The sequence below is a fragment of the Oryza sativa genome, chromosome 2, assembly GCF_034140825.1.
Source record: "Oryza sativa Japonica Group chromosome 2, ASM3414082v1".
NCBI classification, from domain to species: domain Eukaryota; kingdom Viridiplantae; phylum Streptophyta; class Magnoliopsida; order Poales; family Poaceae; genus Oryza; species Oryza sativa.
The window spans coordinates 8832624-8858658 of record NC_089036.1 but is presented as its reverse complement, the minus strand read 5'-3'; the positions used below and the strand labels follow the sequence as shown (position 1 = coordinate 8858658).

At 41.9% G+C, this 26035-nt stretch overlaps 1 protein-coding gene and 1 long non-coding RNA gene across 2 annotated transcripts; one reads left to right on the top strand and one right to left on the bottom strand.

Annotated features, from left to right (window-relative positions):
- Nucleotides 1–6703: 6703 nt before the first annotated feature.
- Nucleotides 6704–7997, bottom strand: LOC136355476 (uncharacterized). Its single transcript, XR_010739742.1, has 2 exons — nucleotides 7641–7997; nucleotides 6704–7334 (listed from the first exon to the last, which is right to left on the bottom strand). It is a non-coding gene; the product is annotated as an uncharacterized lncRNA (long non-coding RNA).
- A 4059-nt stretch (nucleotides 7998–12056) lies between these two features.
- LOC4328917 (protein REDUCED CHLOROPLAST COVERAGE 2) lies at nucleotides 12057–22916 on the top strand. Its single transcript, XM_015770623.3, has 23 exons — nucleotides 12057–12375; nucleotides 12614–12675; nucleotides 13598–13690; nucleotides 13781–13853; nucleotides 13946–14257; nucleotides 14412–14476; nucleotides 14781–14912; nucleotides 14997–15038; nucleotides 15372–15902; nucleotides 15991–16151; nucleotides 16407–16902; nucleotides 17262–17324; nucleotides 17419–17520; nucleotides 17659–17979; nucleotides 18093–18185; nucleotides 18276–18377; nucleotides 18459–18563; nucleotides 18980–19113; nucleotides 19251–19434; nucleotides 19623–19754; nucleotides 19873–19985; nucleotides 20353–20434; nucleotides 20526–22916. The coding sequence occupies exons 1-23, from the start codon at nucleotides 12306–12308 to the stop codon at nucleotides 22389–22391; spliced, it is 5334 nt and encodes a 1777-aa protein (XP_015626109.1). The 5' UTR covers nucleotides 12057–12305; the 3' UTR covers nucleotides 22392–22916.
- The last annotated feature ends 3119 nt before the right edge of the window (nucleotides 22917–26035 follow it).

Sequence of the window (26035 nt, the reverse complement as noted above, 5' to 3'; positions counted from 1 at the left end):
TTGGCAATCGGTAGTTTTGTGATAACTTTGTTACTATAAATTTGTAGTTTTATGATATTCCACCTTAAATTTGTAGTTTTGTGATAAATTTAATGTTAAATCTATAGTTACGTGATACATTATATGAAATTTACTCTTTCTTGATCAACATGGTAATGAAGCTTTGTTGGCTAAAATGGCAAACCTTCTCTTTATAATATAATGTACTAATCAATAGACATTTTTTAAAATGATCAATGTGACATAACACGATTGCCTTTATTGAAAAATAAAAAAGTTGCATTCACTTTTTTTTTGGCTTACATAGGAGAGACACGTGCGGATGCACCACTACACGCACTAGTAATCTTTCATGCACTCTTCAAATTTCTATTGAAAAGCAATACCCGTGTGTATATAATTATTTACCTCCACAAGTGCGATGTTTCCCTATGCTCATTTAATTTACTCCGAAATGAATAGGAGAAGCACAAGAGTACAACGGTTTGACTATCCATTAAGGCTTATTTTCCTTAAATAGAAGAAGATGTCTACAAATATTAGGCATGTGCGTATTGGCTTTCAATTTATTAAAAGACATACTCTCAGATGTTTATATGTAGTGGTGTGTGAGCATATGCATGACAAGAAAAAAAAAAGATTTACTCTAAACAACTCATAACATATATGAATATGGTGAATTGCATATTGGACAACTTTTTTTTACTAATGTTTTAACTTGGACTAGTGTTTAACAACACTTTTCACTTTCAACCAGCTAAGTTAACAAAAGTGTTTCTATTTCAACCTGTTATCCATATCTTTTAGGTCTCTTCCTGCTCTCCTCTCAGACCAAACAAAGTCTGAGCAAAGCAGAGCAGGCTAAGCTCAAGCTCTAGTTGGCTCTTTGGTATCAAGGTCGCTTGACCATTCTGGCAGTCCATTGTGGGATGTCGAGGCCTCTTGATCATTGGCAGCGTGCTAGATATCGATGTTGCATCTTGAAGTCAGAGTTGCTATGTCGCTTGGCGGCAAGCTTGGCAACGATGACACGATTGTAAAGTCAGAACCTCCTAAGCTGCTCGTGGTCAAGTCTGGAATCGACACTTTATGTTGGGCTCTGTTAGTGTTTTTAGTTGTTAGCGAGTTGTGGCGTGTGCTTTGTGTATTCAGCCAACTGGTGGTTATTTTTCTTTTCTTGTAACCCGTCTAGGGGTTTTTACTCATGCTTATTGAAAATATAAAAAAAATAGTTTCAAAAAAAAGTTGGCTCTTTGGCAACAAAAAAAATTAGTTTTAAAAAAAAGTTGGCTCTTTGGCAACAAATAAAACGAGAAAGGGGAGGTTTCCATGGGGTCCAAATCCCTTAGAGTTAGCTATAACTTCACCAGGTGGATTTGACCAAATCCATGACATCAATTGTTTCCTATGGCTAAGATGAAGCCACGTATTAACTTATATTAATTAACTCCCTCAATCACATATGCTTGAATGAAAATTACTTACCTTTTCTTCTTTTTATGTTCCTAATGAGTATGTTTCTGCCAACAACATTAACAAAGTTTGCACGCTCTCTTCTTCTCCAAACAAGAAGCTATGGTCATGTATAGAACTATGTTAAACATTTAGTACGTGCAAACATGCATAAACAATATACACACAAACATATTGCTAAAACATTAGAGCCACAAGCCCAATATGATTTTTATATTGTGGATGAACCATGAAATTTCTAGGTTATGCAAGTAAAATTAGTTTGTATATTCTTTAGATATATAGATATATAGTATTCATTGATTTGTTACAAATATTAGGATGAAGAAAAAAAAACTAGTGGGAATTAGTTAGTTCATCCCAACCGTTGTTATACAGAGACGACTGAGATTTGATCAAATATCTATCGGGTGGAGTTGGAGTGAACTCCAGGGAATCCCCACCCATCCTCCCTAAGCTCACTCGAGCTCCAGCTCTTTTGCTGCTCAAAACTGGAGCGCTATCTCCTCTAACACAAAGTGTAATTCACTTTTCTTTTTTTAACCCTTAACATGAAAGAGCAAAGATATTTTACCTTGTAAAATAGAAAAAGACTTTTTGCTTTGTTCTTTCTTGGAATTGGGGGTTCACGGATCGGAGGAATTGAGGTGGGGGCGACTGTGCAGCAGGTGGAATCTTCTGTGTGAGCGAGCGGTTTATCGTGTTAATGGACGAGACGTCAAAGAAGATCAAGCAGGGACCAGCAGAGCCAATATCATCCTGCGTTCTTGTGATGTTGCATTATATTGCATGGTGTGCTTTGCACTTTGCACAGTCACCATCGCATCAACTGGTGAGCGTCGACAGTGCCTTTTTTCTAGGCTGGGTGCCTGGGTTTTAATTTGCTGCATTTTTATTTGGAAGAAAGAAATGTATTACTCAATCAAAGCGTCCTCGCATACAAGTTGCGAGATAAAATTACAGCTTTCTCCCAACCAAAAAACCAGAAAAGGAATCAACTCTAGCCTTATTTGCTAAAAAATGGCTAACACAATTTTGACTATGGAAAACTTATTAACTGCTTAAATATTGTATTAAATTGTGCTTAGCTAATGTATGCAGTATAAAACTAAGTGCTTATATGGAAATCCTGTAACATCTTGGTTAGTTTTCACTCTCTTTGGGGCACTGCTTTTGTTTTTTTAAAGAAAATTATCAAAAAAAAAAAACTACTACATGCATCCCAAAATAATCCTATCTAGGATAAGATTTGACCTATCCTATGATAACAAATTTAGACCAAGGGAAAACTCTGAAATGGTAAAAAAAAAAAGAAGCTAAATAGGAGAAATCGTAAATACGAAATTGAGCAAATGAAAGGAAAACTCGAGAGAATTATTTAGTTATTTCTCTAAGGTTTGTTTATTCTAGAAAAAGGAAAGTAAAAATACTTGACAAGAGTGAAAAAGAGATTATAACGATCTCCTCTTAGTCCTACGGCCTCCACCATCCTCATGCTGGTGTAGTCGTTACCCAGTGTCACCCCTCGCCCCAAAATCTAAACTCTAGGTTTTTTTTCTAGCGGACTTTCATGTCATTATTGTTGGTGAGTTCCTCCCCTTCTTCCCTCAATCTAGTGCTAGGTTTTAATGTGACTGAGATTCTTAGTAATTTTATCATCTAAGATATATCTAGCAATTCCTATACACCTGACAATGTCGTAGCATGAATATAATCCATTAGGGTAGGCTTAAGTTATGCATGGCTGAAATTCACTAATATCCACATATGCAGGACCTTTTGCTTGTACACATCCTGGCTGACAAGCCGGCCGACTGAAAACGGCCGTGTGTTGTGTTTTTAGCGGTGGGTCGCTTGGCGTTTGTTGACGGCCATGTGACACTGTTAGGCCCAATGGCCGATGCACCGATATGGCCAGCTTTGTGTGTGCGATGCTGTGCACAGTGCTCTTGCTGGGGTCCAAAAGGTAGGAGACAAACGGAACTTCGTCCATTTGCAGGGGCATTGTGGTCCTTATATATGACTCCCAAGTTCAACGCACGCATGATTTTCCGTTCAACAGTGCATATATACTCTCCTCGTTATTTGTTACTACAAATCAGCCTACCTACATGTGGATTTCACGCCCAGCCCTTAGAACATATCAATTCAATAGATATTAGTAGCCACCGCGAAATTTGGAAGGAGCGAAACACAACAAAACATTGCTTTGACGCCAAGCTCAATGTTGGGTAAGAATGTAAGGTCATTTCACAGTGGCATTGTTTGTCCACATAGACAGATTGCATGTGTGGAGAAGAAAAGGGATGGGGACCATGTTTTTGTGGAGTCCTCGCATCCTCTGTTGGTATCTGATGAGGACATCCTCCACTATTACCCGCTGGCAAAGACGCTAAAGTCGGGCGGCGACCGTGTGAGCCTCTAAATAATCTCACCTTGCTTAGCAAGCCACTCTTCCCCTATTGGACTAGTCTTTTAGGGAGATCGGGCTTATGCCAAAGAACTGTTGGGGTCCGAGCAACCTTAAGTTATTGGGTCTCGGCCAACCCCACCTGGGCCGGATTGTTATCAGTACCGATGGCCTCGTCAAAAAAAAAAAACAGTTTCATCGAGGAAAGCTATCGATGGCCTCGTGGCCAAAAGCGTGTGAGGTGTGTGTGAGAGAGGGGAGAGGGTGGGTGGGTGGGGACGACCTGGAGCTGATCAGCCCAATCTGCTCATTGCCCAACAGCACCACACCCTTGCCCCTGGCCGTTCTCCTGCAGCGCCAGATTGACAGCCAGCATCCGACAACTTCGGATCGAGAAGAGAGATGGAGGTGACGCTCGCTAGATCCACCCCATCCGATGGTGAGGACATGAGTCATTGCCTGAGAGAGAGGGGAGAGGCAGCAGTGACGCGGTCCGACAGAGAGGGGAGCTCATCCCACCGCTAGATCTGCGCCACGGAGCTCCCGCCATCCCTCTCTCCCACACCGAGTCCACGCCGTCGAGCTCATCGGTGCACTAAGGGTGGAGGGTCATTGATCTGGGTTGGAGGAGAAGAGGGTCGTGGCCGGCGGTGACGGAGAGGAGCGGGTGTCACCGCTGTTCGTCGTGCCGTGCATTGTGGGAACTGAGAGGGAGGGAGGGGATAAGGGAGAGAGAGAAGGTGGTGAGTGGATTTTATATTCTTTTCTGGATTTTAGGGTGTGCAATACGTAATTTGGTACTTCTATGTAAATTAGAAAAAGCATAAGAACTGAAACATGAAGTATTAGGGGTGAAATATAAAATTAAAATCACTCCTATAGCCAATTGCACTGTGAAGAACCCAGATTTTGAACCCATGGAGCCTATGTGGCACTCCGAGGTCTTATATATGGGTGAAACGCACTACGAGTGCCCTATGATGGAGGAGGAGACACTAGTGTGGTCATGAGGAGGGGACAACATCACCCCTCCCCCCCCCCCCCCCACCACCACCACGAGTTTGACCTTAAAGCACGAACCTTTACCTGCCCCTTGATTCCATCTTGTATATAGCTTTTGTATCACTTAAACTCTATTCTGACATACAATATAATCTTCTTTTAAAGACAAATAACATGCATATATAATATGGTCCATTCAATTAGACCATAATTAAGCTCCACAAAAGCTCTAAACACCTATATATAGTTCATCATATCCTGATTTAGGAGAAACACTAGTGGTGTGATGGACTGATGGTAGAGTTGTGGGTGTATGAATTTACACATCAGTTCAAATTCTAGTTTCCACAAGTACTACGCACATATAAATGGGCTTTCAACATAAATTTGTTAAGATCAGGAACGGGTATCAGAGACGCATTCAAGGATGTGTGAGTGTAGTGTTGCATCTATAGTGTTGTGTGCGTGCGTGTGCGTCTACCGTGTAATCTAAAAAAGAAAAAAAAATCATCTCTCTTTCGGCATTGTCTATGAAAAATATAACTATGCAAACATGCTAGTATAAGCCTCTTTTGTCAGTGCTGATAATTGGCCCAATGTGAAAGACAGATGATTCGTAGGCAGAATAAGTTTATTTTTCCTCCCTCATGTCTTGCTCTAGTCGAATCGCATCCCTCAAGCATAAAACTAGGTATAATGTCTCCCTCAATTTCAAAAACCGGTACAAATCGACTTCTTTCTGTGGTTTGGGAAACGATTTATGCTTATGTGATAGGTTGACTTGGTCCCCTGTTCTAACAAGGTAACCCATTCATTAAAGAGGTTAAAAATAGAAGTGGGATCCATATCTAAGTGATAAGAGTAAAATTTTTTAAAAAATACAGTGGGACCTACTTTTCAGCCTACTCCTCTCTCGAGCCCCAAACAGCGGCACCTCCATGTGTTGCTCTGGCGTCGCCTCTACTGGAGGGGTCCGTCACTGCGCCAGAGGACGCGGTCGACGGGTAGAAGTGGGCAGTGATGGGCCTGACACATAGAAGGAACACCTCCATCGAGAGCGTGATCTCGTTGACCTCTGGTGACGCATCTGGTTCCTCCCAGAGAGGCGGGGAGAGAGCCACAGGGTATCACCATCGCCTGTGGCGACGACACCCACCGCTGTAGCACATGTCGCCACACGCTCGTCCTTGAAAGAGGTCCCCCATTGAAGTCGGGTGCAGATACAATGATGTGGGCAATGTGGGTACAGCCAAGTAAGGTGACGGCTGGCCTCCTACTTCACGGATGGCTTCCTCGCCTGACAGGATGGTGCATCGTATACTACTCAATCTAAACAAACCAACTAGTAAAATATGGAATACTACTATATCTTATTCGGCATGCAATCATCAAAGCTTCATCACCAAATCTCTGAATGCATATATATGATCAAATCAATCCAGCATGTACACAATGCACAGCAGGAACTCCCGGTCGTAGCAGCACATGCATCACCACGCCGATCCAAACGCTGCAGCTCCCCAGCAACTCGTACACCTTCAGGTGCATCACAAATTCCTGCACATATCAAGCTAACCAATTCTTAAGCACACCACCCAACGATTGCACCAACTATTCTAAATAATCTGGCCTGCTCAAATGAAATCAACCGTGAGCCAAATTATGGCGTAAACATTAAGTCCGATTTTACAATTGAGGTAGATGGTTCAATACGAGCAAGACATGAGGGAGGTCAAGTTGACTTATCAGTTTGTTTCATAAGCATAATTCGGATGGGCAGCGTCTCGTCTTGTGTCCGTCCACCAGCAGCATCCCACGTAGGAAAAAGTACACCGAAGGTCTCTTAACTTGTCATCGAGTTACAAAATCGTCCTCCAACTACAAAACCGGATATATGAAATCCCTCAGCTTACAAAACCGTTTGCTTCGGTGGTTTTGAGTTTTGACCCTGGTTTTGTCCTACATGGCGGCTGAGTCAGCGTAGGACCCGTGTGGGCCCCACATGTTAGTAAGCCATGTCATCACCTCTCTCTCTTTCCCCTCCTCTCTCTCACTTTTCTGAGGCCGACGACGGGCGGCGCTGTGGGGAGGAGGCCGCCGGGGGAGGGGGGGAGGGCAGAGGAGGAGGTCCGGCGGCCGGCGTCGCGCCGGCGGAGGCAACGCCGCCGCCCGCATCCTCGTTGCCGCCGCCATGCCGTGCAGCCTGATGAAGGGCGCGTCGGACTACTGCAACATCTATGTGGTGGCGAAGGGCAAGTCGGTGAACGTGAGGCTTGCCAAGTGCGGCGTAGCTGCGCTGCCGTTGCTGCCCACCCGCTCGCCGCTTGCCAGTGAACGTTGTAGCCTTTTCGCCGCTCGCCTCCGTCGTCCGACGGTACGATCCGTCGACGCCGCTGTCGGGCGCCGCCGCGCTGCCGGACAGGACGATGGCCACCACCGGCACTCCAATCTGAAAGAAAAACAACGCACAATCTACATTCCGTCAGTGTCGAAAAAGAGAAAAAAGAAACTCCTGGTGCAGATCAAATCAGCGACCTTAAAATTCCCAATTTGATGTACACAGGCTACAACGTTTGCAAGCACTCTAAAAAGGAGCAAAAGCACGAAGAGAACAATGAACAACACCACTGGTAGGAGTATATGCACACATTACGCCCAAATCACAGGCTTTGGAGTTTGGTCTAACTTAATCATAAGATTAGCACGCGAAGCCAAAAAAAGGGAAAAGGAAAAATCTCCTGTAATCCCCCCTCACTCCGGCATGCTCGCCGATGATCTCCGGTGCCGGAACGCCTTGAGCGGGCTCGGGAAGTGCCAACCCCACCACGCCTTCGCCGTCACGGCCGCCGCTTTTTCCTCCACTGCCGTCGCGGAGACCGAGCTCGACCTCACGAGCCCCATCTCCTCCTCGTCGTCCTCCTCCGCTGCAGCAATACCTCGACGCGTCCGCCGGCGGCAGCTTCCCCCACTGCGAAGGCTGCCGCCGCCGCCCTCCTCTCCCGCCTCGCCCCGGCGGCCTCCTCCCCAGCCGCCGGCCGGCTTGCCCACAGAAGAGGAGAGGAGAAGAGAAGAGGAGAGGACAGGAGAGGAGAGGAGAGAGAGAGAGAGGAGGAGGAAGGGAGAGAGATGACGTAGCATCCTGATAGGTGGAGTCTACGTGGATCCCACGCTGACTTAGCTGTCAGGTAGGATAAAACCGGAATCAAAACCACTGAAGAATTTATTGTGACCGATTGTTAAGTAAGGATGCCGCATATATGTTTTTGCTGTTGAGGGATGATTTTGTATCTTGATGATAAGTTGAGGGACCTTTTCGTGTACTTTTTCCTCCCACGTAGAAGAACGCAATTTCGGCTGCCGGCCTTCTGGGCTGGATAAGGCAACGGCCCACGTAAGGAAGACGCGTGATGGGCCTTTCGAGGGAACAAAGGGCCGTCGTGGTTTCAGGCCCAAAAAGAAAGTCTAGAGGCCGAGAGAGATGCTCCGTTTTCTCTGCCTCTCCTCACAGAATTCCACGCATTGCCTCGTTTTTTCTGCTCTGCTCGATTAAAGCTGCAGAGAAGGGCAGAGTTTTCATGGCCATGTCCATGTCCATGTCCAGCACAACGCTCCAAGGCCGGCATAGGTAGACTTTTTGAACGGTACACCTACGCCTCACCGACCGCTCAGCCTGGCCCCGGGCCCCGGCGGCCGGCGCGGTGAAAAACGTCGGCCACCAGCCACCGTCCGTGCGGAGAACTGCGGGCGCTGCCGCACACGCGCCCGCGGTGAGAAATGGATGGACGCGACGCGAGTGCGAGTGCGAGCGCGACCAAGGACGGGATAGGAGGAGGCCGAGATGTGTATGGCCAAGGCCATACGCATACCCTTTGTGGGGGCAGGGGAAGCGGCCGCGCGCGACGGGACGACGAGGGGATTTTGGGTGGGGTGGGGGCGCAAGGGGGTGACATGGCGGCGCGACGCTGCAGATTTTGGGGGGCCGAAATCCCCGATAGGGAGAGACGAGGATGAGGCCTCTGCTGGCCATTGGTTCGCCCCAATCGTGTCCTTCCAAGAAAATCCACCTCATCCCCTTCCTCTCCATCCCCCCGTTGCTCTCACCACACGTACGCGCGCGGCGCAACCCTACAAACTACAAACTCAACTCGACTCGCCTCTCCATCCTCCCTTGATTATTTGTTCTCTCTTTCCCTTTCCAGCCTCGGTTTAGCTACCTCCATCAGCAGCACACGAACCACTAATTAATTACGCCATGTTCTAAACCAGGATTCGGCTTGGCTACTTTCTCGATTTTCATTAGCACGATTTTAAAGCTGCTAAACAGTGTGTGTTTTTTTCTTCTAATTTTTATATAGAAGTTGTTTTGAAAAATCCAAATAAATTTATTGATCATTTCTTACTAAACTGATTATATGCCAATCACGTTTCTCCTTTTGCGTGCAAGTTTTCAACATCTATTTAGAAAGCGCCCGAGTTTCACACACAATTCTCACCTCAATTACTTGCTCTCCAGGAAATGCTTATTTGCAATGTCAATTTTTTTACAGCACCCATTAACCAACACTGCTATATGCAATAGTAGCCTTGACTATATCTACCAAGAATTCAAATCCCAAAACAAAACATCGCTGTAACCCTATAGTATTTTAGTACTGCTTCTTTTGTTTAAAATTTTCCTATAGTATTGTGTTTACATGAAACACTCACACACACTAGGCACATCGATGGCAAATCTACAACCCCACTAAATTTCTATTGAAAATATATATGCTAAACACCTTTTTAGCTGCTTATCGTGTTCCACTTATAAAGTTGTTCTCCATACAAAAATATACAACAAAACCAGTCTAATATTAATTACATATCAGCATATGGCACACCGTTTGATTATATTATTCTAGGGCCCACATGTAAATATACTACCCCACGAAATTAAATTCTTTGTAAATTCCACTATATATCATACTATCTCTGTTTTTTAATAGATAAAGCCGTTGATTTTTGAACACATATTTAACCATTTGTCTTATTAAAAGAAAACTAGCTAGGTGCCCCGCGTAATTGAGCGGCTAACACCCAAGCAAAATCATATATTTTCAGTATGATTTTGCTTAAAATTTATTAAATAGCTATCTTGTTGTCTTAAGACTTTGAAAGACCAAACCTTATCATCTCCGTATTTCTAATTATATAGTTTTTAAAAGTCACACCAGCTGCTACCCCTTACTTCTGCCATATCCTTCTTTATTTGCTCGCTCAATCTACCATTATTTCTATTAATTATCCTTTAAATCTTAAACAATTGGATCTTATAGTTTTTAGAGTTTATTGTCTCGTTGGGTTTCGTTTTTATAATTTGTAAAAGTCCCGTCAAACGCTGCCATAATATTCCTCTACGGTCCGTCCACTGTCTTTTTCTCTTTATTGTTTGGGATTTTAAAAATCGAACATAATTATTGTTCAGGTTCATTTTTTTACTTTTTAGAAGTCTCGCCAAACTGTCAGCGGCTTTGCCATTGTACTCCTTTATGGCTCGCCCGCTGGCTCCCTTCTTTAGTGTCATTGAGATATTAAAATCGAACATAATTATCATTGTTTTTTTACCTTTTAAGAAGTTCCGAACCTTTAGAAATTGGACTTTGTAGTTTTTAGAGTTTATTTTCTTGTTGGGTTTTATTTTTTATAATTTTTAGAAGTCCCGTCAAACGATACCACTATACTCCCCTACGACCCATCCGCCGCCTACTCTTTGTTTTCATTGGGATTCTAAAAATCGAACATAACTATCGTTGGAATTTATTTTTTATTTTTAAGAAGTCCCGCCAACAGTTAACAGCTCTGCAACTATACTCTTATACACCCCGCCCGCTGCTTCTCCTTTTTACTGTCATTGAGATTTTAAAAACCGAATATGATTATCAACGGGTTTTTTTTTACTTTCTAGAAGTCCCGGCAACCGTCTTGCCTGTTTGCTTCATGGCCTGCCTGTCGTCCCTCCTTTTAATCGTCATTAGGATTCTATTTGGTGTTTTATTAACAGTTTTTATACGTCGTATCAACCGTCACCACTCTACTCCTTTATAGGCTTGTTACTTAATTTACCTCGTCATTTATTTTAGATGGTCTTCTCTTTCAATAGTCTTTATTTTTTCTCACCAATTTTAGTTATTTATAAATTGTATTCCTAACTAAAATATTTTTTCTTTTTCTAATTTCAGAATTTATTTTTTTTTCAAATTTTAATTAATACTGTATAGTGTTCTTTTAATATTTTTATTTTTTATTTTTGAATTTTAGTTGTTTCAAAATTGTATTCCTACTTTAACTCTCTTTTAATTTTTCTAATTTTTGATATTATTTTATTTTTATTTTGAATTTTAATTAATCTCGTATTAGGTTCTTATATGAATTCTTCTTTCAATATTGCTTATTTTTAATTATGAATTTCAGTTATTTTCAAATTGTATTCCTACTTGAACTCTTCTTTTCGTTTTGCTAATTTTGGATTTTATTTTTATTTTTATTCTGAATATTAATTAATCTCGCTTTGGGTTTTTATATGGACTCTTCTCTCAATATTCCTTATTTTAAATTTCGAATTTCAATTATTTTTAAATTGTATTCCTACTTAGACTCTTAATTTTTTTCTATTTTCAGATTTTATTTTATTTTTATTCTGAATTTCGATTAATCTCATATTGGGTTCCTATATGGAGTTTTCTTTCAATATTACTTATTTTTAATTCCGAATTCAGCTATTTTTAAATTGTATTTCTATTTGGACTCTCCTTTTCTTTTTCTCCGATTAATGTGGGAATTTCTAGCCCCCACGGCGGCAAAGTGGTGCCTTCATTTAAGGCTGTTTTAATAATATAATAGATTATGCAGAAGTATAAGATATAAATCATGTTTAAAGTATTTTGAGGGATAAAATAACTCACAACAAAATAAATTATAATTACGTATTTTTGAATAAGACGGATGGTCAAACGTGTGGCAGAAAATTAACGACGTCATCTATTAAAAAAGCAGAGGTAGTATTAATTTAGACTAAAATAATTCACCAAACACTTCACCGGTTCACCCTTTGTCCTATTCCGTTCTGCAGAGAAAACAGTGCTTGAGGTTCAGAGTTAGTAGAAGCTGCAACTCTCAGCTTTGCTAGCTAGCTAGAAGCAGCTATATATCCCTTATCCTCTTATCGCCTCTCACCCTCTAGCTTCCCTCTCCACTGCCTCCCTCGCTCGCTATCTCCTGCCTAAGCGCTAAGCTAAGCGACCTGCAGTTCTGCAATGCTAAGGCCAACGTAGAGCTGCCGCTTAATCCCGTCTCGCTTGATTGGTTTCTGACAAGAACGAGATTATCGAGAGGTTTCAATTCATTAGCTTAGCTTAGCTAATTAGCTTGAGGGACGCCAGCCATGGCGCCCAAGGCAGGGAAGGCCAAGCCGCACAAGGCCAAGGGAGACAAGAAGAAGAAGGAAGAGAAAGGTGCAGCTTAACTGATGGCTAACTGAATCTTCTTCACTTCCCATCTGAATTTTCATCGAATTCATCAGCTCGGATGATTGGTTTAATTTAATTCGTTTTCAAGACAAAAGTTATTTTCAGATGCAAGGATTAATTAATTAAGCTAGCTTGCCTCTTTCAATATTTGAAAGTTCATATTGTTTCAGTATTAACATGTGAGTGGTTTTTGCGTGGAAATATTGATATGATGCTGCTGCAGTTCTGCCCACCGTGCTGGACGTCACCGTTGAGACGCCGGACTACACGCAGCTGACGCTCAAGGTGAGCGCCGGGGCGCGTATTATCTCCGTCTTCTCGCATGGATATTTTCGCGTAATTAATTAATTAATATGGACCACCCAGTATTCTGACCAGTGACCACTGTAACTGAATATGTACTGTTCCTTCTATTCGATGGCCTTAATTGTGCTTGCATGTTAAACGACAAAATTAAGTAAATTCTTCTCTAGCTTTCACTTGCAACACTTTCATCTTGTTTTTTTTAAAAAAAAAGAAAAAAAAACTTTGTTTAAAGCGAAAGTGCCTACCACTTTTCTCTTAGAAACTTCTATATTTATTTTTTTCAATTGCACAGAAAACGTGTTTTTCTTGTGCTAATTAGCAATGGCGAGCGACCGAGCATAAGCGGCAACTTAACAAAGCTGGCAAAGAATGACCCCACTCGTTGAAATGTACATGATGAGAATTTTTATTTTCTATACGAACATTACACAAAAAAGTTCATGGGCAATTTACACATCCTAATTATTTTTGAGCAAGTTAGCAATGGTTGTGTTAGCTTAAGTACATAGTACCATTTTGTGCAATGGCATGTAGCCTACTGATTATAGTAACCTCAGTAGCGTCCCAATTCCCAAGGTTTTGAGTTCAAATCTCCTAGTGAATTTTAGATTAGGGCTGTGTTTAGTTCCACGCTAAAATTGAAAATTTGAAGAAAAAAGTTAGAAGTTTATGTGTGTAGGAAAGTTTTGATGTGATGGAAAAGTTGAAAGTTTGAAGAAAAAGTTGAAAACTAAACAAGACTGGGTTATTTTTGGGGTTAAAGTTCCGAGTTTAAATCTCAAATTTCATATTGGGTTGTTTGTGTGGCTAAATTATCAATTTAAATATGGTACTTATAATTCGCAGTGGTAGGTGCCAACTCGCTGCCTAGCTCATTTTGTGTTTGTGGTGCTTTGTTCAGGGCATATCAACGGACAAGATCCTCGACGTCCGGAAGCTCCTGGCCGTCCACGTGGACACATGCCACCTCACCAACTACTCCCTGTCCCACGAGGTCGGTCAGAGGATCCCAACGGCTCACATCCGCCTCGAGATTCGTGCCCACTGACAGCCTGTACTTTCTCCCTCTCTGCCACCAATGCAGGTTCGTGGGGCCCAGCTCAAGGACACGGTGGAGGTCGCCTCCCTGAAGCCGTGCCACGTCAGCATCGTCGAGGGTAAGTCTGAACGAGCAAATCCCGTATTTCTCGAGGACCAAAACGCAAAAAAATAAAAAACTCACCGTCTCGTCTCCCATGGCGCGCGGCAGAGGGCTACACGGAGGAGCTCGCCGTGGCGCACGTGCGGCGGCTGCTCGACATCGTCGCCTGCACCGCCGCGTTCGGGCCGAGGAAGAGTGCGCCCGAGCAGAAGCCCGCATCGCCGTCGTCTCCCGATGCGCCACCGCCACCGCCCCCGCCGGCGTCGCCCGACGCCGCCAAGACCCCCGGGTCGCCCGCCGGCGGCGGCGGCGGCGTTGGCGCCGGAGGCGGTGGAGGAGAGGAGCCGATGTACCCGCCGCCGAAGCTGGGACAGTTCTACGAGTTCTTCTCCTTCTCCCACCTCTCCCCGCCCCTCCATTGTGAGTGCTAGTAGTTTCGTTCTTCTCATTCATTTTTGTTTTCTTTTTTTTTTATTTGAGCGCATTCGGAACAGCAGAAGATGGTGAGCCGGTTCGGGTGATATTTATTTTTTTTCTTCCACTTTTGTTTAAGTGAAAATGCGATTGGTTTCAGATATTAGGAGGTCGACGCGCCCATTCGTTGATGACAAGACAGAGGACGACTTCTTCCAGATCGATGTGAGTTTGCTTGAAGAAAAATAGCACAAATGTGATGTTTCTTTTTAGTTTAATTGATTCGATTGCATTACATTAGAGTAGCTAGATAAGGTTTGCCAATAGTTGTTTCAAAATCTCATGCTAATTTAACTATATATTCATTAGATTAGACTGCAACTCATATATATGAAAACTACAATTAATTAATTTATCATAGCACGCACGTAACCATCAATATGGCCAATGTCATAAAAAAATGCAATATGACACTCATTTGCACCTGTATAATTCTCCAAGCGTTCTGCAATTGGGTGTTGGTGTGCAGGTAAGGGTTTGTAGTGGGAAGCCGGTGACCATCGTGGCCTCCAAAGCTGGATTCTATCCAGCAGGGAAGCGAGCGCTCATCAGCCACTCCCTTGTTGGGCTGTTGCAGCAGACGAGCCGGGCGTTTGATGGAGTACGTGTGACCTTGGAGATTTTGTGATTTGATTATTAATGAATGGTATCTCATTGATGTGGAAATATGTGTGCGATTTTGTAGGCTTACAAGGCTCTTATGAAGGCTTTTGTTGAGCATAATAAGGTGAGGTCTTGCTAATGCTTGATTTCTTGATTATTTTCAGACATGCCTGAATATGTGACTATTTAAAAATTATTAATTTCAAAGCTAAACTTTAGGTTAGAGATCATTTTCTAGGTTTATTGGTCAATGCATTTGAAGAGACATACCCTATTTTCCACGGAAACAATTGAATTCGTGGAATTGGAAATAAGCTAATGCATTTTGTTTCACTAAACTGAATAGTGTGCTTGTTTTAATGTACCTATATATATATTTTGTTTGCATGTATTAACACAACTTTGCAATTGCATTTGAGAGATTTATAGTTCACATTTTATTGACATTTCCTTGCAGTTTGGAAATCTTCCTTATGGATTCCGGTCAAACACTTGGGTGGTCCCTCCTGCTGTTGCTGATTTGCCATCGGTGTTTCCACCCCTTCCAACTGAAGATGAAACATGGGGTAGCAATGGTGGTGGTCAGGGAAGAGATGGAAAACATGACCATAGGCCATGGGCAAAAGAATTTGCCATACTGGCTGCAATGCCTTGCAAAACAGCTGAGGAGAGGCAAATCCGAGACAGGAAGGCTTTCCTACTCCATAGTTTATTTGTAGATGTTGCAGTTCTTAAAGCTGTTGCAGCTATTCAGCAAATGGTCCCTGACAAGAGTTCACTTGAAACACCGAATGACACCACAAATCCAGATTTGCACACGCAACAAATTGGAGATATGAAAATAACAGTCACAAAGGACAAAGCGGATGCAAGTTCTAAGTTAGATGTCAAGTTAGATGGAAGTCAAGCTCCAGGAATGCTGTCTGATGAACTTGCTAAGAGAAATCTGTTGAAGGGCATCACTGCTGACGAGAGTGCAACAGTACATGTAAGACTTTCTTCTTTGATACGGGCTGTTGCAGTTTACTTTTATCCATTTTCCTGTTTATTGTCGATGTAATTTTATTAGTTTACAGGATACTGCTACTCTTGGTGTGGTGGTTGTGAAGCATTGTGGATACACAGCTGTTGTTCAAGTTCCAGCAGATGCTCAACTGACAACTGTTTCTCTAGCACAACATGATATTGACATTGAAGATCAGCCTGAAGGAGGTAGCAACGCACTGAATGTCAATAGGTTAGTACTTGGAAAATTGATTTTATATATATATATATATATATATATATATATATATATATATATATATATATATATATAATCTTATGCTAACCTGATAATTCTAAACCATGGGTTTACCCAAATCAGTCCTAAGTGATTTACTTTACCTCTGTTCGTCTTGGTCCATTTCATTCTTTCTCTCTTTTCTTAATCTATTTTTACCATTGTATTGGTTGGATAAAATCTATGACAATCATGTTTATCTCTTTTCAGCTTAAGGATGCTGCTTCATAAACCATGTATTCAACCATCTGGAGGAGTTCAGCGGTTGCAAAGTTCTCCTCAAGAGAGTGAATATAGTACAAATTTTGTCCGTAAGATAATGACAGATAGTCTGCAGAAGCTTGAATGTGAAGCTCCAAGAGAAACAAGACCAATAAGATGGGAGCTTGGAGCTTGCTGGGTGCAGCACCTACAGAATCAGACTTCTGAGAAGGCCGACACTAAGAAAAATGAGGAGACCAAGGATGTTCCTACAGTGAAAGGTCTGGGGAAACAGTTTGGTCAGCTGAAGGAGATCAAGAAGAAGACAGATGAAAAGAGTGGAAAAGGTGCATCCACAAAAGAAAATACTTCGACAAATACAAATGATGCGCAAACAGTCAACTCTTCCAGCACAAAGGAGGATAATGAGGCAATTCTACAGAGATGGCTTCCAGAAGCTGCTTTCCAGAGACTAAAGGAATCTGAAACTGGACTGCATGCTAAGGTTTTTCCCTGATCATTTCTGTTTGGAGATTTCTCAAATGTCGTCCCAAGAAATTACCTCATTTTTACCGGCCCCTTCTTCTCCAAACAACAGCACATCACAACAAATTCTGTACTACTTGACTGATTTATGAATTATATTGCTAGGAACAGTTAGCTCCACATTAGCTTATACTATAATCTATCATATTGGCCATATCATTTACGGTGCATAATTAGTATATCTGGTGATATCCTGTGTTACTGCAGGAACTAGCTTGGTATGTACTATAGGTCGGCAGGGTTTATGCTTCTCTGGCGCTGCTCCTATCATTCTTCTCTGTGACATTATTCTTTATGATTCAATGCTTTTCTATGCAGTCACCTGATGAATTAATTGAGATGGCGCACAAATATTATGATGATACAGCTCTGCCAAAATTGGTAATGTATTGTACTCATGTGGCATCAATCTCAAACATGTATTCTTTGTGAGACACTGAGAAATTAATTTTCCACCACCTTTATATGTTATCAGGTAGCAGATTTTGGTTCACTTGAGCTTTCCCCTGTTGATGGAAGGACATTGACAGATTTTATGCACACCAGGGGACTCCAGATGCGCTCACTAGGACAAGTGGTACATACTTCATAGTTGGGTCGAGTTCTAGATTATTATTTTTTGAACCACTAAGAAGAATTTTCATTCGTTTTAAAAGGATAAGATATATTTCACATCAGCGTGACAACTGAAGTACTTTATTTTACTGTGTTTCAGGTTGAGCTTGCTGATAAGCTCCCACATATACAATCCTTGTGTATACATGAAATGGTAGTTCGAGCATTTAAGCACGTACTTCGGGCTGTTATTTCAGCTGTTCATGATATAAATGACATGGCTGAGGTGGTTGCATCATGTTTGAATATCTTATTGGGACCATTTCCAGAAGAAAATAACGATGGCAAGTGCTATGAGGATAACAATCTCAGGCAAAGGTGGCTGGAGGTCTTTCTAGTAAAGAGATTTGGCTGGACGTGGAAAGACGAATATCGTGCTGATCTAAGAAAATATGCCATCCTTCGTGGTATCTGCCATAAGGTAATAATAATTTGGATGTTAATATTGCTTCTTTTTCCCTCGAGGTTCAACATTATAGGTTACACTTGTTCATTTTTGGAACCATGGTTTGAACGACAACTCCTGCAATTTAGGTAGGACTTGAGCTAGTTACCAAAGATTATGACATGGATATGCCACATCCATTCAGAAGGTCAGATATAATCAGCATTGTTCCTATCTACAAGGTAAAGTTTAACCCTTTGGATTCTGTAATTGAATGAGATGCAAATACTTCCTGTTTATTAACATGTTTAACCATGATGTCTTTACTCCAGCATGTTGCATGCTCATCAGCAGACGGTCGAACCCTGTTGGAGTCATCCAAGACTTTCCTGGACAAGGGAAAGCTTGAGGATGCTGTTAACTATGGCACAAAGGTACAGTCCTGATCTTGTGTCTTGACACATCATGATGATTTCTTGACCACTACATCCTGTTGATTATACATGGTGATGCAGGCTCTTGCAAAACTTGTTGCTGTTTGTGGTCCTTATCACAGAATGACAGCAGGAGCATACAGCCTTTTGGCAGTAGTGCTTTATCATACTGGTGACTTCAACCAGGTATTTTCTTTTTGGGATTTAAGCCAGTAGTTATTTTATACATTGCTCTGTAGAATGTAATATTGCAAATATTGTCTTCTGTGCAAATATTGTTAAAGTTGAATTCTGATTCTAGACAAATCTTGGGTACGATGAATGGGAATCATGCAGAATTATTTTGAACAACAGTTAATATGATGATCATGTGGAAATTGTGACTGTAAGCTGCTTAAGTGTAATATAATGCAAAATGTTTCTCATTCATGTTACATGAAGTACTGAAATATACACTTGTCAAGGGGTTAACTCGTAGTTTTTTGAGTGAAGGTTTAACTTGTATATGCATATATATACATATACATACATACATACATACATACATACTATCCAGTGCTGTGAAGACTGGCTTTATAAATGTTCACTCTCTATTTTACCAGGCAACAATCTATCAACAGAAGGCTTTAGATATAAATGAGAGAGAACTTGGACTAGATCATCCAGATACAATGAAAAGCTATGGAGATCTTGCAGTTTTCTATTACCGCCTGCAGCATACAGAATTGGCATTAAAGTATGTGCTTGTTGTCGTTTACAAAAGCTATATGCCTAGGGTGCCATCTAGTTTGTTTTTATGAGTAAGCTATGAAGTCTGTTCTATTTACTCTCTTTGGAAATCTCAACTATGTTATGCTCTGTTTTGTGTATCAGGTATGTGAATCGTGCCCTATATCTTTTGCACCTGACATGTGGACCCTCTCATCCTAATACTGCTGCAACTTATATTAATGTGGCAATGATGGAAGAAGGGCTGGGTAATGTTCATGTTGCACTTCGTTACCTTCATGAGGCTCTAAAATGCAACAAGAGGTTGCTTGGTGCTGATCACATACAGGTTTGCAACCCTATCTGTTTTAGTTCTCAATTGAGTTCCGACACATACAGTAGTCTAATTCATGGCCACATCAGTTTTGATGTTCACACTCGTTTTGCTGGGAACTATGAGAACCATTCCCTTTCATGATCCAAAGAAAACTTGAGACTGAAAACTCATCTTATATATCTTGATGTTTTTATTGACAGACTGCTGCTAGTTACCATGCTATTGCTATTGCTCTGTCTTTAATGGAAGCATACTCTTTAAGTGTCCAACATGAAAAAACCACTTTACGAATACTTCAAGCAAAGCTTGGGTCGGAAGATCTTCGTACACAGGTAAGCCGACAAAAATTGCTTCCTGGTGATGTGTTCTTCCACTTACCAATCAATTTCATTCTTTAGTTATTTTCCATTCTACTGCAGCAAGGAAATCTAATAACTATGTTTTCCACAGGATGCTGCTGCTTGGCTTGAATATTTTGAGTCCAAGGCACTAGAGCAGCAGGAAGCAGCACGTAATGGTACTCCAAAGCCTGATGCTTCAATAGCAAGCAGAGGCCACCTGAGGTAGATGACATGATTGCTCGTCTTTACCATGTTGTTTCATAAAAGTGGTTGCAAAAGTTAGGATTGAGTTTTGTTTATTTGTGAATCAATGATCTCTATTGCACTATTGCCATTTCTAGTACTGGAAATGGCAGGGGCTCTCCCTCTATCTAAAAATAAAAGGGAAAAAAAACTCATCTCTAAGTGTCTACATGGACTAATAAATGCCATAGCGTGCTGACTAAGCTTGTCACTGTTATCCTTATGATGATTACATTTCGGGGGTAGAGGCTTACAAAAGGAAAAGAGTATACTTATTTAAATTTACATATCGATCTATTTTGGATGATTGTCTTTGCTTGTGCTTAGGTATTGATTTTTCTTTCAGTGTATCAGATCTTCTGGATTATATCAATCCAGATGATGAACTCAAGGCTAAGGAAATGCAAAAGAAACAAGCCCGCGCTAAGGTATGTTTATTGTTAAGGCCTTCCACTGGTACTATATGGCATTCTTTTATTTCGCCAATGGTCACTCATATGTGCACATTATGAATAATAGATCAAAGGTCGTGCCGGGCAAAATCCATCTGAAGTAGTCGATGATGAAGATCAAAGGAGCCCACCACCTAAAAGTGACCATTCATTAATTGAGAAGGAAAGTTCTGAAGTCAAAGAGAATGGAACGTTTATTCAGAAAGAGAAACTGAAAGAAGAAATACCAGGTAACACCTTAAGCCGTATACCTCAAGATGATTTTACTGAAGAGTACACGTCGGATGAAGGGTGGCAAGAAGCTGTTCCAAAGGGACGATCCACTGGGAACCGCAAAACTGGTGTAAGTGCAAGGAGGCCGAATCTAGCAAAGATCAACACAAATGCACTAAACAATACTGAGAATGGAAGATACAAAGGAAGAGCTCCATCAAACTTCTCTTCCCCTCGAGTTTTACCTAGTGAGGCTGTAACTGCAAAGAAACTGGTGAAGAGTTCAAGCTTCAATTCCAAACCAGGCAGCCCTGCTATATCATCAAACAGTGCGGAGAATTCTTCCAATCCCAACTCTCTGTCAGCAAGCCCTGCCACCACCCCAGCAGCTGCCAAGGCAGTCCTGTCTTCAGCACCAATTGCCAGTCAAACAGTAAGGAAGGCACTATCATACAAGGAAGTTGCAATAGCTGCACCAGGGACTCTTGTCAAAGCATTGAATGATGCACAAACGGAGGAAAAGGATGCAACCGATGCAGGTGCAAATATTGAAACTGCTAAGGCCCCAAAGGAAAGCAATGGTCACCTTTCTAAAGAGAAAGATGGAGCTGTTCAAGTGTCACCAAAAGATAGTACTTCCCAAGGATCCAAAGAAACTGGTGAAGGCAAATCTTCCAATCCTGATGACGAACAAACCGTTGTTTTGGCTGGATCAAATCAATCAGAGACACAACCTGAGAAGAAAAGAGATCTTGTAGCCTCAGATGTATCATCGTCATCTCAATCATTAACAACAGTAACTGAAGCTAATGCCCCAAACGAAGTAGCATCTATGGTGACTGAGGCAAATGATTCTTCCTCCAATGATGATGAAAGAGATGCAGGAGAGGATGCTCAAGAACAGATGTCTAGTGGAGGCGAAAATGAGAAATCTTCACCATCTGAAAGTGAAAAGAATGATTCACCAGGTGCCAAAGAGACGGCCAGTAAGCTTTCTGCTGCTGCTGCTCCATTCAATCCCTCCACTGTTCCAGCTTTTGGGTCAATGGCCATTCCAGGTTTCAGAGAACATGGAGGATTGCTGCCATCACCAGCCAATGTACCCCCGATGTTGTCGATCCCTCTTCGTAAACACCCTCACCAATCTGCAACCGCAAGAGTCCCTTATGGTCCACGGTTGGCTGGAGGCTACAACAGATCAGGTCACCGTGGCCCTCGTAACAAGTCTGCCTTGCCAAGCAGTGAAGGCCTTACCGAAGCAAACACATTTGCCACTAGGGTGATGAACCCTAACGCAGCCGAGTTTGTGCCAGGTCAATCTCGGAGTCCTAATGGCAACCCAGCATCTCCAAACGGACCTCTAGCATCACCAGGTGGCACTGAAGCTTCACCTCATGGCCTTCCTTCTCCCTCAGACAGTATAGTAGAATCACCTGCAACTGCATCTCCACAAGTTTCTGAAATTAGCCAGACCAGTCCTGAAGGAAATGATACAACCAGTGGGGTCGATACTGAAAATGGGAGTGAAAAACAGGACACTGATGGCAAGAACCATGTGGAAAGTAAAGACGGCGAAGGGGAGCCTGAGCAAACCGAAGCTTCCAAAGGTGATGGAGATGGTGCAATTACCCCGGAAGATGGTTCAGCCGTGACTGAAAATCCAAAGTCCTGGGCAGACTACAGTGATGGAGAAGCTGAGGCTGTTGAGGTTGCAAGCTGAGAAAAGATAAACCTTCTCAGTACACACAGAAAATTTTACCTCTTTTACAGATGAGACTTTTTCTTCTGGACAGCATACAAATGCAAAACCGGCACACTGCTATTTTGTGTAGAGAATTAGTTCCTTTCCTGATCCATCTCATGGTATGTAGCATCTACACGTGCTTCTGCAGTTCCAATGGCCTTGAAAGGTTATGCAATGGCAGAGAACTTTGAAGATCTCTTCCTGAGAGTGATCGATGAGCCCTTTTTTTCAGCTTGCTTTGCATTTGCTCCAAAGAAACTTGGGAAGAGCAAGCACACGAGAGATTGGTTAGCGCATATATACCATAGTTCATAGTCTTCCCTTTTTGCCTATCATTTTGTTCAACTTGTTATTATGTACTGGACCATCTGTCGACATAACACATGTGAACTTATTTTTACTCTGAATTTTGATATATTAGAATTGTTGAACCATGTAAATTGTAAAGAAAGTGGTGCCTATTTGGCCTCTTGCTTGATGTGAATTTTACCCAAGATGAAATCCGGGATTCAAAGTGCATGGCAGAAATGGAAACCTGGAGGATACATCTAATCTACCTAGTGAGTTAACCGTCCGTGCTGATCAGATTATGTAATCGGTCTTGGCTTTAATGAAGAGTACTTTTTTTTTTGGTTTTTTTTCAGCTCAATCTTCTTAATTAAATACTTTAGCGAATTGCTTTAGTTAATTAGGAACACCGTCACATACTCACATAATCCCTCCGTCCCCAAAAGACGGTTCTTTTAGAGAGTCAAAGTCATTCCAAGCAAAACATTAGAAGACTATTATGCTCTTCATTAATACAGAGAGAAATGAGGGGAGAATGAATGAGGAGACTATTGGTTCAATGGCAAAAAAAAAAAAAAGAGAAAAGGATTCAATAATATTAAAGAGGGCTAATAAATCATTAAGAAGACAGTCTTCGTGGGACAAATTTTGAGCTAAAAAACACAGCAAGCGCAAAATTCAATAGTGTAGCACACCGAGGTAGAGTCGTAGAGATCAGTCATCATGCACGTGAAATCATGTTGTTAGAAAAAAAAAAGATGACCCGTTAAAACTATTATGCAATATTATTGTTGCATTTGGGTTCTCAGGCCATTCCCAACCCAAGACACTAAATATAGTTTTCATAAATTCTATATTATCAAAAAAATCAGTACTAGACACTACTCTTTCAATGCTAACACCACTTTTATATACTTAAATTTAATGTTTTATCTCACATGATGTCTTGGATATTGTGTAGAAACAATATCTCTTTCCTTATTTATTCACTTGCCACATCATCTTTTATACTAGGGAGAAAATTGACATTGTGCCATTGTCACGATGGGGTTTCGCTCAAATGCCACTGTACAGATGGGATTCGATAATACGCCACTTTCAACCCGTGCATCTACGCTCAAATGCCATTTACTCCATCTCTTCCCAATTAAAATCATCTTTCCCTGTTTTCTATTTGTTTCTGACCAAAATACCCTAGCTGGTATCATTCGTGGGGAGAAAGAGATGGGTGTCGGGCGAGGCGGACTGGAGGAGAAGCTTCGCCGCGGAAGCGGCCGGCATGGGGCAGAGTAAAGCTTAAAGAAGCTTGTGTTCTCTCCTAGTTCAAGCCTGCACAAACAAGCAAGTTGCTGCTTACCAGGATGACAGGAAGTCCAGATCAATGGCTGCTTCTTGGATCTGGGCAGCTGCTCCATCGTCACAAGTGATGGGATTGCCGCTGGCGGTGGTGAAGACAGGCGTCGACGACATTGATGAAGAAGGCCACAGCAACGGTTGTGATGGTGGAGAAGTAGGCGCGGCGCTGCGACCGGCGAAACAGGAATGCGGTGATGACGACGAGCCGCGAAGAGGCTTGGTGCCTCGGTGAGCCGATCTGCGACGATCGACAGACGGTGGGGGACGACGAGAAGAACTGCGGTGAGGTCGGCCGGGCGGCGGCTTGCTGCTTGGAGATGGCTGATCGAGGATGAACACGATGGCTCACGGCAGCAGCTCGCTGCCGGTACGCCGACACCATTGCTGTCCATGTTGAACAGGGAAAACAAGGGGAAAACAATGTGAAAACAGGGGTGTTTTGGTCAACACACAAGATAAAATAGGGCAAAATGATTTTAATTGGAAAGAAACGATGCAAATGGCATTTGAGCGTAGACACACGGGTTGAAAGTGACATTTTATTGAATCCCATCTGTGTAATGGCATTTCAGCGAAATCCCATCGTGACAATGGCACAATGTCAATTTTCTCTATACTAGATGACAGCTTATTTAATGTTAGAGCAGGTACAATAGGAAGCTATAAGTCAACTATAAACATATTTTAAAGAAATAAAGAAAGATAGAGAAGAGCAGCTGGCTACAGATCTATAGCCAGCTGCAGCACGAACTCTAAGACGTAATGTGTGTATGATAGGTAGGACCAAGTATTTATAGTATAGTAAGCAATTATTGTATGAACTGACTATTATATTGACTATAGATGATTTGGAGCTAGTAGTGAGCTATACTATTGAACTTGCTCTTATAGACACCATCCTAGTTATTGGGTTGGGAATTGCCTTATGGCTGATCTCTTCATGTTACCAGTGGTAGCGCTACGATTTGTTCTTTTCTTCTTTCCGGAGCATTGAAAAAAATCGAACATAGTATGGATTGACCATTTGTTTGTCATGCTCCCTTTTTGGCTTTTTTTGTTCTCTGTGATAAGTGCTTAGCAGTTAGCACTTGGTGATGTTTTCGATTAATTTCAAAATATAAGCATTTTAGGTTGTTTAGTAAATAGTAACATTAAAATTTTAGTAATTTCAGTTGTTAAAGTTTGAATTTTCAATTGCTTATATCCCCTTCTAAGTACCTGATTGTTGAGAAATTATGGATTTTCATGCATTAGAATTAGTGTCTCAAAATACTTATATTGTGCTATAATCTTCGAATACTATAAAAATCCTTGGACTTTAGAATAGTGGGAGTATGACCGTGTGCATACTTAACTACTTTAGAGGATATGAATTCATGGTTACAATCCATATTTTATCCTTTCGGACCACTTGATCAGTTAGTTATGTATTTGGTTCATGGGAAGAAAGGATGGGATGGCCACAAAGGGAATATTACACATTTACACCTTCCTTCAGTGAAGCTCGCTCTACTGAGCAAACCCTTAGAAATTAGCTTAGCTTCACTCAAACTTACCTCTGTGACTCGCGCGACGAACTTTTTGCATTTAGTGTCGATATTTGCTCATGTGTGTGCGATGGTTTTCACCAGAACAAAATAATTCAAAAAACACCAAAGCATGAGTATTGGACATATTGAAGCGGATTGGGTGCTTCTGTTTAAAAAAATCTCTCCGTGACTCGTGCGACTAAATTTTGTTCATTTAGTGCAGACATTAGCTCACATCCTCCACGTGTGACACCTAGCCGACTAGGTGGAGAACCACCTAGAGTAATAAGCGCGATGATGATGACCTGACATCGGCCCAAGCTAGGTGCTCGTCCAAGAACTATAACTCCCAAGCTCACAAGATCCAAAACTCCCTCGCTCACAAGATTTTTGGCTCAAGAACTAAGTGGAGAAGGCTAGGAGCCCTAGAGAAGCTAAGGGATATGT

Coding starts and splice junctions, on each gene's coding strand:
- LOC4328917 (XM_015770623.3), top strand. CDS start 12,306: ATGGCGCCCAAGGCAGGGAAGGCCAAGCCGCACAAGGCCAAGGGAGAC. Junction 13,691..13,780: donor ACTACTCCCTGTCCCACGAG/GTCGGTCAGAGG, acceptor CCACCAATGCAG/GTTCGTGGGGCCCAGCTCAA. Junction 19,114..19,250: donor CATACAGAATTGGCATTAAA/GTATGTGCTTGT, acceptor TTTGTGTATCAG/GTATGTGAATCGTGCCCTAT.